The following is a 17,804-nucleotide window of genomic DNA, read 5'->3' as shown; positions in this document are numbered from 1 at the left end:
TGTTATAGTGCAAGCTATGGTATTAGAGCAGTGATGAGCGTTAAATACATGGAAATTTTTGATCCAAAAATAGATTTTGCACAGGGATAAATCAAGAGCGACAAACGCATTTCTAAAAGAAATAATACTCATACTCGAAAATGCTGTCTGCAACGACAAACTAATTAGCAGTTGGTATGCATGTATCGTCTACAGACACACCACTCTTCCAAGATCATTTTGTATTCGTTGATATAGACATTTCGTAACTAATTTTTTGTTTAACAGCTGCCACATCTCACTAAGGAACTATTTCTTGCATATAATAAATAATTTATAGAATGCTTGGTCTCACAGACCACAAAGTTTATGCGACTCGTTTTTTAGTTTCATATATTAAGATTGTAGATTTAATCATCCAAAAATCTTTTAAGATTGTAGGATACGTCATTGGTTTGCAATTATTGCCCCCCCACCCAAACACACACACACACACACACACACACACACACACACACACACACACACACACACACACACACACACACACACATATATACATATGCAGGGTGTTTCAAAAATGACCGGTATATTTGAAACGGAAATACAAACTAAACGAGCAGCGATAGAAATTCACCGTTTGTTGCAATATGCTTGGGACAACAGTACATTTTCAGGCAGACAAACTTTCGAAATTACAGTAGTAACAATTGTCAACAACAGATGGCGCTGCGGTCTGGGAAACTCTATAGTACGATATTTGCCACATATCCACCATGCGTAGCAATAATATGGCGTAGTCTCTGAATGAAATTACCCGAAACCTTTGACAACGTGTCTGGCGGAATGGCTTCACATGCAGATGAGATGTACTGCTTCAGCTGTTCAATTGTTTCTGGATTCTGGCGGTACACCTGGTCTTTCAAGTGTCCCCACAGAAAGAAGTCACAGGGGTTCATGTCTGGCGAATAGGGAGGCCAATCCACGCCGCCTCCTGTATGTTTCGGATAGCCCAAAGCAATCACACGATCACCAAAATATTCATTCAGGAAATTAATAAATATATAAATATATATATATATAAAATATATAAATAAATATAGACACTAGAGCTGCAAGCTGTGAGAAAGCAGGCAGTCACAAGCGTCGTAAGGATAATGTTTGTTTTTAATTATTGTCTACTTACTTAATGAAACATTTATTATAGTTTTGCGTTCCATGTGTTATCAAATTGCCAAGAGACATGAATTATTGTGAAATACATTTGAGAAAAATATCATCCAAATCACACTGTTTCAAAGGCATAAGCCACAACTTATTCATGAATAAATACTTTCGAATATTGTGTATTTGCACCTTATTTTGCCGTCACGGCTGTTGTGAATTAGCCTTTATCGGGAGAACAATGGTGCAACTTCGAGATACACAACATTAATAAAGTAATATCTAGGGAGATACACTTTTCATGTGTAAATGATGAATACGTATGTGACGGATTGTTGCTGTCAGAAAAAGAAAAGGTTCTTTTTCTTTTTATTGGCTTCTAGCATACAACTTTTTAGCCATCACAAATAAATGTACTGATACACATAACAAGGTACTATTTTGTCTTCGTCCTACATACTGTTTAGGACATACGTTTATATGTTTTCATATCAAAATTATTGTATGTCTTCTTTCGCTAGAAACTGGGATATGGCATTGTATGTACTCCTGGTTGTGTCTCTGTGAACTGGGATAGTGCAAAGCGGCTGGCAGTGACCAAGTCTTAAGAGCTCCTTTAAAAAATTAACTCTGCCTTTCTCGCAGTGTCTACACTGAAATAAGATATCATTCACATCACCAATTGTTTTCTCTTCACATTGGCAGTAGGGTGTCTCCGATACGCCCCATTCTATGCAAGTGGGCAGGGAAAGATCCATGATTGAGATGCATTCTCGCAATGGACGTTATAATTTTCCTTGAATGTTTGAAGTTCGCAAACCATGTCTTTCTTGATATGAATGTCTGTATACGTACATAGCGTTTACCACTTGTTTGTTGGCTTTCATTCCATTCTTCCTGCCATGAGAGAATCGCTTATTGTTTTACTTTTAGGAGGTGTTCTGAGTATGTGAGTTTACTGTCCATAGGTCTTCCACTGTTAATCGCATCTCTCGCTAGTTGATATGCTTTGTCATTGTATAGAATGCCGGAATGTGATTTCACCCAAACAAATTCTATAATTTGGCCAGTCTTCTTAGTTTTGTGATAATGATCCAGTATGTCGAGGGTGTATTTACTAGTTCTTTTGTCCCAATTCCTGTAACTAATGGATTTCAGAACGCTTTGAGAGTCAGTGATTATTACTGCCTTGGGTACTTTGAGAGATCTTGCATATTTGATTGCCTCTGTCATAGCGAAAGTTTCAGCAAGAATATGGAAGCATCACCTGGTAGTTGAAACTCCTTTTCTTCTGCAGATTCTGAACAGAAGAAAGCACATCCGGTATGATTTTCCATCACCATTTTTAGCTATCTGTATATAGTTTAAGACATTCTGCCCACTTTTCTGCCAGAAGCGATGTAGGTGAAAACTGCCCATATCCTTTTCCTTTGCTGGAATTGTCGATCTATGTTACAGGAATATCGTGATAAGAGCTGTAATAGTCATATAGGAACATTGGAAGAATCTCACTTCGATATACTTTCTTTTGGAGATATTTCCAGTCTTCATACCGCTTGTAGATATAAAACTGCTGTTTCCTGACATTTCTGTTATTGAGAGAGCGTTTTGTGTTTAGTATCTGTCATCCGCTGTAAGATGTAACGATCACACATCATTGTTCTGCGAATATGTAGAGGCATTTCTGATGCTTCCAGGAGAAGGGCATTTGTGGAAGAAGAATACATAGCTCCGAGGCAGACGCCTAAGCTTCTTTACTGTAGTTTATCCAGTAGTGCTAGGTACTTGTTAGCAGCAGTGTGATAGACTGTGCAATCGTAGTCTATATAGGAATGTATCAACGTGCGGTAGAGAGTGAGCAGAGCGTTGGGGTGAGTCCCCCGCCATACTCTTGTCTCTGATCTGATAAGGTTCAATGCTTTTACACACGTACTGACGACAGTTTGAATATGAGGTATCCAACTCATTCTGGAATCGAAGAGGACACCAAGAAACGTCGCCTGGAATTTTAGTGTTATTTTATGATCAGAAAGTCTTGCACTATTCAAGCAGCCTGGCAAAGTTTGGTTCGTGAAAGGAACAAGTACCGATTTTTCTGCCGAAATCTGTAACCTGCAGCTACGTAATATTTGATTCTGTGTGCCAATGGCCTTTGATAGCTCACACACATCCAGATCCATTCCTTTGGTTGACACATACAAACGAATATCAATTGCATACTGGAGGATTTTAACTGGAAAAGGGATAATCCCCGCCAGCTCGTTAGTATATAGCGCAAAGAGTAGGGGGCTGAGGATAGCTCCTTGTGGAAGACCAGCTGCAAGATGACGTGGTCCAATTAATTTATTTTGGAACGCAACCCATATGTGCCTTTCAGCGAGGAAAGTGCTGATTCCATAAATCAGTTGTGGTGGGATTGCTATGGTTTCCAAGTTCTGTAGCAACACAGGTACGAGGATATTATCATACACTCCAACTATATCCAGGAATATAGCTGTTACATTCTCTTTTCTTATTGTTGTGTCATAGATCTCTGAGGTTAAGATATTAAATTATCTATTGTTCCCTTGCCTTTTCTAAACCCATACTGACTCGATGACAGGGTCTGTTTTGATTCCAACCACCATTCCTAGCGATTTTTTACTAGGCGTTTTAAAGTTTAGCCGATACAGGAAGAATGAGTAATAGGTCTATATGATTTGGCCTGCTCTTCAGCCTTATGTGGTTTCAGTATGGGTACCTCTGCTTGAGTTGTCCAATCTTCTATTAGCGTGTCATTCATCCATATTTGATAAATATCTGCAACAGTTTTCTGAGTGCTATGTGTGGTAGATTTTCTATCATCTGATAGTGTATACTGTCCTTACCGAGTATGGAAGTTATGCTCTTTTTAATGCCATTCATCAGTTCTTCATACGAAAACGGTAACACGAGCGGGTGATTGCAATCCCGTTGCTCCGGGGAGTAATACGGTTGCTCGATTACGGAAGCTGGTGAGATTAAGTTCACAAATTCTTCAAGCCACGTGTCGCTTAATGGCTGATGCATAGAGGAGCTTTTGTTTTTGAAAAATCTTAATTTCTTCCAAACATCAGCGATAGTAACATTGCTATTTAAAGATTCATGGAAATTTTGCCAGCTATTCTTTTTATAGTCTTTTAACCGCCTTCGAACTTTCGCTGCTATTTTCCGATATGCAATGAACTTTTCTACATTTTGTCGTTTACAGAAGTTACAGTACGCAAGTTTGAGCTGTGCTATGGCTCCAGAGCACTCTGGTGTCCACCAGGCTGGAGGCCATTGCTTCAAACCGATTACTTTCTTCTTTCTGGGAGTGGAAGTCGTTGCAGCGTCTTCAATAACTGAAATTAGCTGTTTGTAGGTCTCTTTCGGAGCTAACAAATTGTTAAAAGACTGAAACTTCACCTGGACTGTTGCAGTATACTTTGGCCAGTCAGCATCCTTTATTTTCCACCTGCTGTTTGGGTAGATAATTTCTACTGTATTTATAAGTAACTCCATTGTGATTTCCAGAGGGAAATGATGAGCCAAGAGGATCTTGTTTGACCGTCAACACCGCTACGTGATTGAAGTCAACAGAGTACAATGTCAAATCGACAGCCAACGGTCTTCTATTAGGGTTATGTATCATAGTAGGAGAACCATCATTTAGAAGAATCAAATAGAACTTTTCAAAAAGTGTAACTAACTCTCTGCCATCCGTGTAATCTATAGTGAGTGATGTGTGTTGAAGTCTGCAGAAAGGAGATATGGCGTCTAAAGCTGGGCTACAATCTGATCCAGTGAATGATCTTGTATTTTACACTTAGGTGGTTTGTAAATGGTGACAGTGGTGACTGGCCGTTAGGAGTGTGAATTACAGCAGCAACTACCTGGCATTCTGATGTCCTAATAGTGATGTCCAGTTTTTTAAGCTTAATCGGCTCTCTAATCTAAATGGCTACTCCTCCTCCTTTTCCATCTTGTCTGTCATTTCTGAGAACAGCGTATCCTTGGAATTGTATTTGTTGAGTTGGCTGAAACCAAGTTTCGCAAATAGAAGTTACTGGTATGTGCTTGCTGCTAAGCTCCTGATAAAGACTTTCTCTGTTCGAGATTGCTGACCGTGCATTCCACTGTAGTACTTTAAAAGCCACTGTCAGATTTGCAGAAGTCTTCAACAGCATTACATATAGGAGCCTGTGTCATTACCATGTCTGTTTCATTTTTAAGAGAAAGGAAGATCTGCATTATTAAAGCAGAAAGGCTGTTAATAGTAGTTTCTCGACCAGTATAAGATGTTGCCAGAGGAGTGGGAGGATATGTATTGTACTGTATTGGGTTCTGTGGACCCTGAAATTCGTATAACATATGAGAATAGCCCAGTTTCTATGGACTGCTAGCAAATGATTTATTTTTGTAAGACCTGTGAGCTGGAACCGACATAACTGCACGCTTTGGTCCCTGTTTTATCCTATTGTCCGTCATGTTCAAACCTTTTGGTTTCTCGCATATTTTAGGCCAGTCACTAGGAGAGAGTTCTCGTGTTGTAGAAACACCAGTGGTAGTCTGCGCAAATGATGGTCACGGTGACAAGACGCCAGTTGCGAAGAAGCGCCATAGGCTTCGCTGCACTTTGCTTCCATGTTCTGCTGATAAATTCGGCAACAGCGATCAGATGCGAGGTGGTTTCCGTTACAATGCAAACATCTGGGCTTTCTGGCATGTGAGCACTGTGAGATCTCATGGGCTCTCGTGCATTGGCACAGTGAGCACTACTACGACATTGCAAACTTAAATGGAAATATCTAAGGCAATTGTGACATTGCAAAACTGACTGGACATACGATGCAACAGGGAATCGCATACTGCACAAATATATGTACTGGGGAAGTCGTTGAGATTTAAATGTTACAACACATTTCAGTATGGGAAATACTTTCAACTCTCCATTTTCTATTACTTTCCTTGTGAACCTTCGTACGTCGGTTACTAAAAATTCCGACTTTATTTCTGCAAGTATGTCTTGGTGGGGTAATGCAAAATCAACATATCGGATAATTCCTTTCTCTTTGTTAGGAAATTTGGAATATAAACCTCCATATTCTTGAGACGAAAAACACCAAGCAACCGCAACCTGCTTGCAGACTGCCGTGTTTTGGTTTCAATTTTATACCTGTTTCTACCAATAGCTGAGATAATAACTATTTCATGTCTTTAGTTATTACTTTCTGTAAACAATATTCTTCCAAGAGCCATTGGATTAAATTTCCTACATTACCATTTTCTCCCTCTACACAGACGACGTAACGACCCATGTCTGTTGATTCATATGTATTATCTTCACTAGCATATTTGTTGTTACTAAGAAACGTGTTATTTCCTGTAGGAGGTACAGTTGTGGTCTCTGAATTGTCCAAGTTTCTACAACTAACATACTTGTGGGAAGCAGGGTGCTCATTGCAATTCCTGTCTCCTATATTACACTCAAGTTACTGTCTACTCCTAGAACTTCCACAGTGTATGCAACATTATGAATGTCTACTATATCTACATCCCATTCAACATTACTACTGCGCTTTTTACTTGCCTTTGACTTCTTCGGAACATTTGCGTCAGAAGCTGTTGCCTGTTGGGATGATGGTGATCGGTGTCTTAGCTTTAGTCGCTCGGTGTTGTTTGTCAGACACTGCGGCAAAACAGCTGAACTTGATGACTGCTGATCCATCTCCATCTTATCATTCTGAGGACAGTGATCTTGAGAGCACATTTCGATGGTACCCAGTTGATGCTTATTTGTAATTAACACTGTTGAAGTAGGATGCATCATGACAGTCTCGATGTTGTGTGTCGTATGCAAAGCGACAGCCGACCCTTGGTCTGTATCGACTGGGATTTCGTCATTAGTTTCCATTTTAAAAATAGCCACTGAGAGAAATATCCCAGTCCACTAAACAACTGATGGAATCTGTGCCGGCCGCTGCAAAAAGCACAAACGACTGCTCAGCGCAGCTGCCGTAACCTTTCTCAATATTCTTGAGAGCGATCGGAAAATTTATATCCCAAGAAAAGATCAGAAACGGCTTCCAAAATTGCAAGGAAAATGCCAACTGAAGAGATCATGAGTTGCTGTTTTGTTTGCTAGCATGTATTCTACAGCTAGAATCGCAGTACCAGGACAACAGAGAACAAATACATCTATGCACAGGGTGCTCATTTCTGATGTGACTACCAAAAGATTTGAACAGTTGCTCTTGGGTATATGTGTTAAAATGCGGTCGGATCCACAGGTGACAAGTCAATAGAGGGATAGTATTAAATCCTTAATACGTATCGAGTTGCGTGTGAAATGTAATTTCCTAATACGAATTTTATAGTGAGAAGTGTCGAAACTAAAGGACTGATGCTACTCTTGCGTGTGTTCGCGACACGGACACGTACCTTTTTTCCATTTTTATAATTAGAAAGAACGGTACCTAAATTAAAGAGAAACCTAAAGAACAGTGAAACATTTATATTCTGTTTCCTCTTCTAAAATAAGTGACAGCGTTCTTTCCTTTGCGCATTTTAATCGAGAACAACTTTCATTAAAAGCATTTTGTTGTAGGCCTTTCACTGAAAGATGAATGTTGACATGCCTTCATGGAAATAAACGCTAGGTCGACAGTTGACTGGTTGCAATTTGTTGTACATAAGGATGACCTAACAGTTGTTGGCGATGTTTGTATATTTAATTTCGTGGACAGTGAAAAAAACCAATTGCCAAATATTCCGCATAAAATAGCGTCACAGCTAATTTTTCTTTCCGTTTCAACGCTCTAGAAAAATAATGAAACCAGAAGCTTGGAGGGAAGTTGCCTGCAGATCACGGCAGCAAGCTGAATTGTACTTTCAGAAGCAGAATTTTGGAAGAGCATTTGCTCATTTCCTTGTTGCATTGAAACTCAATCCTCAGTGGAAACCCGAACTCAAAGAGCAGTTTTCATTATGTTTATGTAAATGGATTTTTAAATAAAATATTTATTTTTGAGATGTTGCTAGTAATGTGTGTGTCATGAGAAGTTACAGAATTAAATTGTAGACTGCCTATTTTTTAACAGGTAGCGGATAATTAGATTATAGCTTTTGATAGTTAATGGTTTCTGTTAATTTTAGGCTCATGGGGCAATATTCTTGAATCACAAAACCGATACACAGATTTATTCAACTGTTATGAACAGGCATTGGAGATATTTGGGGACAATGACGCTGTTTTAAATAATCTTGGTGCTCATTTATACAGGTGAGAAATTAGCTCTTAATGTTCATTGGATTAAGCTGGATGTGTAAAATATGGAAGTCTTTGATCAGTGGAAGCAAGTGTTTTCGGAACATTTTGGTAAAATATTTTGGAAATACTTTACAAAAATTTTCTTAAGCCTGGAAACAATAAATCAGAATCTTAAAACAGGGTTTTTATGGGATATTGGTAGTGCTGTTGATCCTGTTGTTATATCCCAGGTTGTAGCAAAGTTAAAGTATCATAGTCTGTTACAAGCAGATGTACATGTATTGTGCTGTGCTCAGGAGTGCTTCATAATCAGTACAAAAAATGTCATAAAGAATGCCAAAGAAATTGTTAATAGAAAACAGAGTTTTTATTTTGTAGATGTAAGAGAAGATCTTAAAACACCTGTTATCATTAAGCCTGGCACACTTGTATACAATACCATAGACAGTATGGTCATGGAAGTTGTGAGAAACATTGAGAAATTCTTAATTACAACGAAAAATGATGGGTTCCCTGTCATGTTCTTAAGCACAGAGTGTGAATGGTGTGTACCTGCACTGACTGGTATTCTATTGGGTTATCCGGTAGTATACTGGAATGGCAGTAGTTCAGAAAGTGGCGGCAGTTGCTTGGGTTTCACTCCACTTGTTGTGCATACAGTAACTGCAAGGCTGCAAAATCTGGTGCACTGGTCACCACATGAAATATACTCATTCAGTGTACCGAGAAGTATTTTGCCAGAACTGTCTTCACATATTGAAATGTGGTATAATGAGACAATCATTCACTTATTTGAAAAACAAAATCTTTTTGAAAGTTTACAGATGAATAAACACACAGTGTCTTTCCCAACTGTTGTGCTTTAGTTACAATGCCCCCTTTTTTCCCCTCTGTTCGATGTTTTGATGGTCACAAACTTGTTGTAGGGAAGAGTACATGAACACTATAGAGTTCATTGCATCTATATTAATATTTGTGGATGTAATGGGTAGTATACAAATGACTGACTGTAAAGTATGTTATGAAAATACAGTGTAGTAGGCTGTACTTAATATTATCAGATCATTCCATTCTTAGTTTTGCCGTTAAATTGCAAAAGTAACAATGATGCAAGGATAAGACTGCTTTACCAAAAGAACATAAAGAACCACTTTAAAAAATGGAGTGAGATGCATTTATTGTGAATAATTGTCAAGCAATATTTGATCTTAATGTCAGAATTTAGAACTTGGATAAACTACTTTGTTCATGTTTTGCTGTATGTTGTTTGTATTTCTTAGTTTTGTTCATATTAAGTGTAAAATGCTAGAGGCAAACATACTAATACAGAGTTGAGTCGCATTTGTTTTTCTCTGTACTGATTGTAAATTTACATAGGACTTACATTGTCTTTTAAATATTGGTAAATATTTAATTTCACAGTTGACTATATTAGCTCTCTGCAACAGTATGGGAAATTTTTCATGAACATACTGTAACCATGTATATTTGGAACATTTCTGATAATTTAACATATAAAATTTGTATCTTGTTACAAGATGTCTTTTTAACATAATTAAAACACAAGTAATGAACTGGAATATTATTTGTGTTTTAGTTTGTTGCATATAGTGTTTCTGGTGTGACAATTTAATGACGAATGTTAGTAATAGGCCTACAATAGAGGGAGAGTCATAGGACTGATAAAAGAAAAAAAGGCTAAAGTGAAGGTAACCATTCATGATGCAGCTATAAAGTCATGCTCAAAATTAAGGATAATGCTGATACATGGTGAAACAACGCTCTGGTGGGCACACAGTGTATAGCAACTGAACAGACATGGTTTATTCGCCCAGAGACTTTCAAGGTGCATTCCACTGACCCCTGGTCACAGGAGAGCCAGTAAAGCCTGTTGTCAGGGACACAGCACATGATCATTGGAACAGTGGTCCTAAAGTTTGATTTAAAGCAGTTGTCACTTGACGTTTGCGCTGTGAAGTTCTGGTGTTGTCACGTCAAGCACTGGCTGGAGGCAGCCGCCTCAGCGCATCGCTACCACCAGTGATAGGAAATAGTTTTAAGCCTGTATCTTCTATAAAAAGTAAGTAAAAAGTTTCAAACCCACATATGATGTATATCTCTACAATGTCTCTCAATCTGTGAAATATCTATTCTTAATTTTAATTAGGACAAGAGTTACGTTAATTTGTTTGAAACCATTTAAATTCTCAATTTCGCAAACAGCTACTAACTTATCACGTCATTACTGAAAAACTATTGGCGTCACAGCAAAATATTTTTTTCCATTCAGTACCAAAATAATGCACTCAGCAAAGAATCCTTAAAAGTTTTCATAGTGCATTACGTTTCCTGTATATAAATTTCTGAAAACAGTGCTTTTAAGCAACCTTATCAGTACTGAGCTCGAAACAAGTATGAAGTTTAAAATCTCAATCTCCTCTAAATATTATGTAAATATTTTGAAATGTACATACAGTATCAGTCTCAGTGGTATCTATAAGCATATCAAATATCTTTTCTTAATTTTAATTATGGCTGTTGTTACATTAACTATTGAAGTGTGAGAAATTTTCGTGTCCAGAAAAGTTTTCTTCTTCTTTAGGTTGCAAATCTCAAACTATTACACACATTGTATAACATCTTGGTGTATATACAAAATGAAATAAAATTAAAATTCAGTCTAACTTACTGTAAGGAGATGACGAGAGCTGGCCAAACAGTATTTCTTAGTCTCACAACAAGAATATTTATTAATCGAAATAAATTCACAAACACAATATTTAATGGCAGTAAGTACACTACACTAATCAGACAATTCGAAAACACCGCTTAATTCAGTCAGTCAGTGGAACTATCCATGTCGCTGCTCTTATTGACAGATATAATTAGGTCTTCGACACTTTGTTGTAAGATACCTTCATTGTTCCCATGTGTCCTGTATCACTCCTTTCACATGATGCACTACCTTCTGCCAGTCTTCCGATGTCACAATTTCACCTGCCTCTTTCAAAAGGCGTTCCACTTTGTTTAATGTGAATTTCTTATTTTCTGCAGCAATATGCCGTTTAACCTGAGCCCAAATCAGCTCTATTGCGTTGAAATGGCAATGGTAAGGAGGCAATCTGAGCACTTTATGCCGGTATTTTTTTGCTACTTCATCCAAAATGTAAATCGGGTTCTTTGGCTTGTGTTGCGATAGGAGTTCTAATAATTCTGCCTTTATCAAATTAATGTCGAACTGTAACTTATGTTTCTGTAACCAGCTAACAATGTTGTTTTTCCTTCTTGCCTTTGTGGGTGATTTATCTTGTATTACTGAGTGATAAGGAGCGTTATCCATAACCATGATAGTTTTTGTTAACTTCTGGAGCACACAGTCTTGAAACCATTTCACAAAAGTATTGTGGTTCATCTCTTTGTGGTAGTCGGAGGTCTTATTTGAACTGAATAGCAGCAAACAATTTGGCAATTTGGAATGAAACCTTTTCCTCTGCCGATTGGAGCTGCCATACTACCGCTGGTGGTACCATTTGCCCAGCCTTTTTTTTTTTTTCTGTCTCCTGCATTCACCCACATTTCATCAAGCCAATCTGTCCCCACTAATTTTCTAAGCAAGTGGCATCTCCAGGCTGCAATATCTTAGTGTTCCATTAGTAACTTTCTGCCAGAGATGGATTTATAGTAGATTCCGAACATTTTCATGACTTAACAAAGACGATTTACTACCCTGAAACAGATCAGTCGCTGTGAGGGTAGCATGTAGTTTTTGGAGTGTTGGATACTCCTTCCTCGAATAAAATGTGTATATTTGACGATGAATGGCATCTTCCTGAAAAAGTCAAGTTTTGTAACCCTCTTCTCTAGTTGCCTCTTTTTCCCAGGTGTCTCCAATTTAGATGATCCACTTGAGCCTTCTTTCATGAATTTCTCCTTGCAGACTCTTATTACTGATTGTTCGCTAACTTGCAGAGCAGCTGCAGTTCACTCCACCACCTTATCCAAAAGAACGAAGGCCCTCCTGCATCCATCTCTCTCTCTCTCTCTCTCTCTCTCTCTCTCTCTCTCTCTCTCTCTCTCTCTAAATACTCCCTTAAGGAACACACGTATTCACACGCCTGACTTCATATGACGACGCCATGTTCGCCAGTTTTTGGAGGTTTCCAAGGAGTGTGCAGCCTCGACCTCCCTCTCTTGCAACTGCTTTCATCAGACATCATAAACACGTGAAGCTACAAGTTATTCAAATCTCTCACCCGCACGTCTACAACGGCTCGCTGAGGGCTGGCTGGCACAATGCCTTAGTCAGCTTAACAGAGCGAAGTGGCAACGCAGTGGCAGCCGACAGCACTGGCTGTGATTGGTTTATTGGTTGTGGGAGCCCTGCAGCCCGTTGCCTGTCAAGTGACAACTAGTTTAAATAATAGTATAGGTTATGTTCATGGACAAGTCCAGGTATAGCCTGAACAGTGATTCTCACTGGGTTTTCATCGGGCGTGAACCAGATACCAACCCCTTAGTGTCCTTGAAATGGACCTGTATGGAGGTCGTGGTTTGATGGTGTAGGGGGGGATTATGATAGGTGCATGTACATCCCTGCATGTCTTTGACAGAGGAACTGTAACAGGTCAGGTTTAGCGGCACGTCATTTTGCACCAGTATGTGCCCCTTTCAGGAGTGCAGTGGGTCCCACCTTCCCCCTGATGGATGATAACACACGGTCCCACCAAGCTGCCACCGTGGAAGAGTACCTTGAAACAGAAGACATCAGGCGAATGGAGTAGCCTGCCTGTTCTCCAGACCTAAACCCCATCGAGCACGTCTGGGATGCTCTCGGTCGTCATATGGCTGCACTTCTTCACACCCCTAGGACACTTGAGGAGCTCCAACAGGTACTGGTGCAAGAATGGGAGGCTATATCCCAGCAGCTGCTCGACCACCTGATCCAGAGTATGCTAACCCGTTGTTCAGTCTGTGTACGTGTGCATGGTGATCATATCCCATATTGATGTCGGGGTACATGCAGAGGAAACAGTGGCGTTTAGTAGCACATGTGTTTTGGGATGGTTTTCTCAACTTATCACCAATACCGTGGACTTGCAGATCTGTGTCGTGTGTGTTCCCTATGTGCCTATGCTATTAGCGCCAGTTTTGTGTAGTGCCACATTGTGTGGCACCACATTCTGCAGTTATCCTTAATTTATGAGCATGAGTTTAGAAATAAGAGGCAAATGCTACAAGTGCGTTTTCTTCCCTGTCCAAGCCTGCTCTCATTGGTGCCATGTTCCTTTTATCTATTTTTGCTGCACCTCCCTGCTCTACAATCCTTCTCTATAGCCTCCCATCATCCACCATTCTCTTTGGCCCTCCCTATCCTCTTCTTAGTTCTTCTCATGTGCTCTACACAGCACACCCTCTCTCCCCGATTGGCAATTACATGAATAAGTAATATAAAAGTATTTCTAATCAATTTGCTCTAATAAATCCAGTATTTTATGTAAAGCCTAATGCAGATTACTTTACCGGTAGCCCTCACACGTATGAAAGTGGTTAGTTTGCAGTGTAACTACATATATTAAAGGGAGATGAGCATTGTCGACGTGTGGCTGTTATAGTGCAGCAATCGGAGAGCAACCTCTGGGGCACTTGAAACACCCTGATTATATCTGGCTTATTCAAATAGTGCAGGGTCCTGTCCGAATTTATCTTTATTTCCCAAGGTTCATGTGGGATTCCTATGAAGCCTATAAATTCAACCAAAGACACTCCCTGTAATTTGAGGGGTTTGGAGTTTTTTCAGAGCCAACCAACTGGAAGTGCTCAGGTGATTTGTATGTCTATAAAAGTTTGTGTGGTTAACAAAGTAAACACTAGTAAATTACATCTGCTATGAATTTTCTTTTTATTGTTGAACAAAAAGAACACACTTTCGGAAAGAAGAGGGGGGTCCTCCTCTACATTAATAAACAGTTAGATGAACTTGCAAGGCCCTTAACTGAAACAGCTTTGAAACGATGTACTCCTATTTTAGGCACAAGGAGCTTCCCAAGTAAGCAAACTCTGAAAATGAAGATCACTTGGTAAGTACCTGGTCAACAGTGAGCTGAGAACAGCTACAAATGATAGCAAAATTTGTTGTATTGTAGAACATTATACATATTTGAGACATTCCGTGTCACACCATCAACTGTGGACGGACCATCCCTGATTTTCATCACATTTGGTGTGTTCATCACATGTGACTAGAGAATAAAAAATGCTAAATTTCTGAATTGCAGCACAAGTACGACAAAAGTTATAGCCACACAAAATTCTGAAAAAATGCCAAATTCGACAAATGCTTAAGAAAATATATATATATTTTTTCCAAGACTTACCAAGCGGGAAAGTGCCGGCAGACAGGCACAATGAACAAAACACACAAACACACACACAGAATTGCTAGCTTTCGCAACCGATGGTTGCTTCTTCAGGAAGGAGAGGGAAAGACGAAAGGATGTGGGTTTTAAGGGAGAGGGTAAGGAGTCATTCCAATCCCGGGAGCAGAAAGACTGACCTTAGGGGGAAAAAAGGATAGATATATACAAGTGTCTTGTGTCGCGCGCGTGAGTATATATCTATCCTTTTTTCCTCCCAAGGTAAGTCTTTCCGCTCCCGGGATTGGAATGACTCCTTACCATCTCCCTTAAAACCCACATCCTTTCGTCTTTCCCTCTCCTTCCCTCTTTCTGAAGAAGCAACCGTTGGTTGCGAAAGCCAGAAATTTTGTATGTGTGTTTGTGTGTTATTTTATTGTGCCTGTCTACTGGCACCTTCCCGCTTGGTAAGTCTTGGATTCTTTGTTTTTAATATATTTTTCCCATGTGGAAGTTTCTTTCTATTTTTTATATGTATTTGCGTCTTGATGTTCATTACAGAACATAGTAAAAAATGAAATTGGGCTGACATTAGGATATACCAATTAATATGTGATACAATAAAGCAATACAGAGTGCAACAAAATGCCATACAGCACTGAAAAGCTTATTAATTGTTAGAAAGGTTGGTGCAGTGGCAACACACAGTAAGGCAGCAAGGTGAACAGGCAATTGACAAGCATTTGGAATATGTAAGGTAAAAGACTGAGATCTGACCCTCAGTGACATAAAATATGACACTAGGTGGTTATAACTAAAGTGCAGTTACTCACAGAGATCCAATGTTGGCTTTAATTATTGCATGCCAGCAAAAATTCATAGATATTCTAAGGTGTTAGTGCCAAAGTGATTTACACTGTGCAAAATTGGTTCCAATTTTGGCCGTCAGGTGCAAATCTGATGCAAAAAAAAGATGTATATAAATATCTCTGGTAATCCACCAAGGACCATGGGGCAGCAGCCTGTCATGAAGTACTCAAATAGTGATAACTGAAACCAACAGCTATATTGTAATCTAATGTTGTTTATTCAAAACATGCTACCAGTTTTGGTGCCAAGAAGCATCATCTTCAGGTCCCTGGTTATGGAAACATACATAGCATGATAGAAAAGTATAAGAGTACAGACAACAAAGATCTTCATTTATGACTAAATGAGGATAAATCAAATCATAAAATTACATAATAAAAACTTACTATCGAGGAACCCACATGTACAATGAATTACACCATCAAAGCAACTGGTACACCAATCACACTGTCTGGATTTCTCACTATGTGAGAGTTGTAGATATACTGCAGAGTTGCATGGGAAGCAAATATCTTGATGGTAGCAGCAATACCATCACATGGTCCTCTGTCAATTGATGTGGCAGAGAAGTGCCACTTCCCACAATCACTCTGATGAAAAGATATGGTTGCAAAACTCTCGCAGTTCCTACATTGGACTGCAGTGCCATCTGGGAATTAACACATGTACTTGGGTGTCCTATGGAAATGGGATATCATGAAGTCAATCAAATGACTCAAAAGACTTAATTCACAGTGGCATGTTTAAGGTTTTCTGACATGATATGTGATCAATTGCACAGGTTGCTGGCTGTATGTAATAACAAAAGGATGAACGGTGGCCTGTGCCCTGCTCCAGTGAAACCACTGTACCTCATCCTGCAGGACAACTGCACAATTTTCTGCTAAATCACATACAGCAAAGTATTCATTGTGACAAACTGCCTCTTTCAGGTGTTGTAGATGTTAAGATTGTTTGGTGACTATGAAGGAGAGCAACAAGCGTTTTTTTAATTTATTGCTGAGGTTTTTTAAGAAGTCTTCCACAGGACATGGACATGTCCAGAGATGTAGATGTCCACAGTTTGTGTGTTATGTCATCAATTCCATTTTCGTCAAACAACTCTTCTAGGTATGTCATGAAAGGGTGTGTATGTGAACAGTTCTCATATGTGGTGTCCTCACATGTTGTATAACATTTTGGCTGTGTGGTATTATAAATGATCTGAGCAAGACAGTGTTTGTACACACACACACACACACACACACACACACACACACACACTCTCTCTCTCTCTCTCTCTCTCTCTCTCTCTCTCTCTCTCTCTCTGCATGTGCGCGTGGGCGTGCGCGTGTGTGTATATCCTGGAACCATTTTTCTTGACAACGCAAAATCCTTTGTCGCAGGCCATCACCAGCTTTTATCTTCCCTGTTATATAATTTTATCACACGGTTCACAATGTGTTCCCTTAGGACATGTCTAGGTACCATATTAGGAATGGCGATATCGCATTCTTTGACTAATTGTTTCGCTTTTCTCTCTAAATAGGTTGAGGCACCAAATTCAGTTTCAATCCTTCAAGTGGTCCATCTTTTCGGAAGAACGATCTGATGATACAAGTATAGTAATAACATCCAAAAACCAAGAACTAAGTGATGTAATTGTAAATGATGATGTTTTTCACAAAATTATTAAGTGGTTCTCAGCAAATGGACTCTCTTTAAATTTTGATAAAACACAGTATATACAGTTCCGTACAGTAAATGGCACACCTCCATTAATAAATATAGACTTTGAACATAAGTCTGTAGCTAAAGTAGAATTTTCAAAAATTTTAGATGTGTTCATTGATGAGAGGTTAAACTGGAAGCAACACATTGATGGTCTGCTGAAACGTCTGAGTTCGGCTACGTATGCTATTAGGGTTATTGCAAATTTTGGTGATAAGAATCTCGGTAAATTAGCTTACTATGCCTACTTTCATTCCCTGCTTTCGTATGGTATCATATTCTGGGGTAATTCATCATTGAGTAGAAAAGTATTCATTGCTCAAAAACGTGTAATCAGAATAATTGCTGGAGCCCACCCACGGTCATCTTGCAGACATCTATTTAAGGATCTAGGGATCCTCACAGTATATATATAGTCACTTATGAAATTTGTTGTTAATAATCCAGCCCAGTTTAAA

General features: G+C 39.1%; 1 protein-coding gene across 5 annotated transcripts in view; it reads left to right on the top strand.

The window, feature by feature from the left end:
• The first annotated feature begins 7,291 nt into the window (after window positions 1-7,291).
• The window catches only part of LOC126278351 (protein arginine N-methyltransferase 9-like), a 111,916-nt gene continuing 101,403 nt past the window's right edge, over window positions 7,292-17,804 (top strand). The window contains exons 1-2 of one of the 5 annotated variants that reach the window (XM_049978405.1): window positions 7,292-8,138; window positions 8,299-8,425. In XM_049978405.1, coding sequence (XP_049834362.1) covers window positions 7,973-8,138; window positions 8,299-8,425 — 293 coding nt within the window. In that variant the 5' untranslated portion in view covers window positions 7,292-7,972. Of the gene's footprint in view, window positions 8,139-8,298; window positions 8,426-10,272; window positions 10,494-12,975; window positions 13,303-17,804 lie in introns of those variants that run through there. The other 4 variants (XM_049978404.1, XM_049978400.1, XM_049978403.1 and 1 more) reach the window with 4 other exon arrangements.

Source organism: Schistocerca gregaria, chromosome 6 (assembly GCF_023897955.1).
Source record: "Schistocerca gregaria isolate iqSchGreg1 chromosome 6, iqSchGreg1.2, whole genome shotgun sequence".
In the NCBI taxonomy this organism is placed as follows: domain Eukaryota; kingdom Metazoa; phylum Arthropoda; class Insecta; order Orthoptera; family Acrididae; genus Schistocerca; species Schistocerca gregaria.
This window is presented reverse-complemented; position numbering and strand designations above follow the sequence as displayed.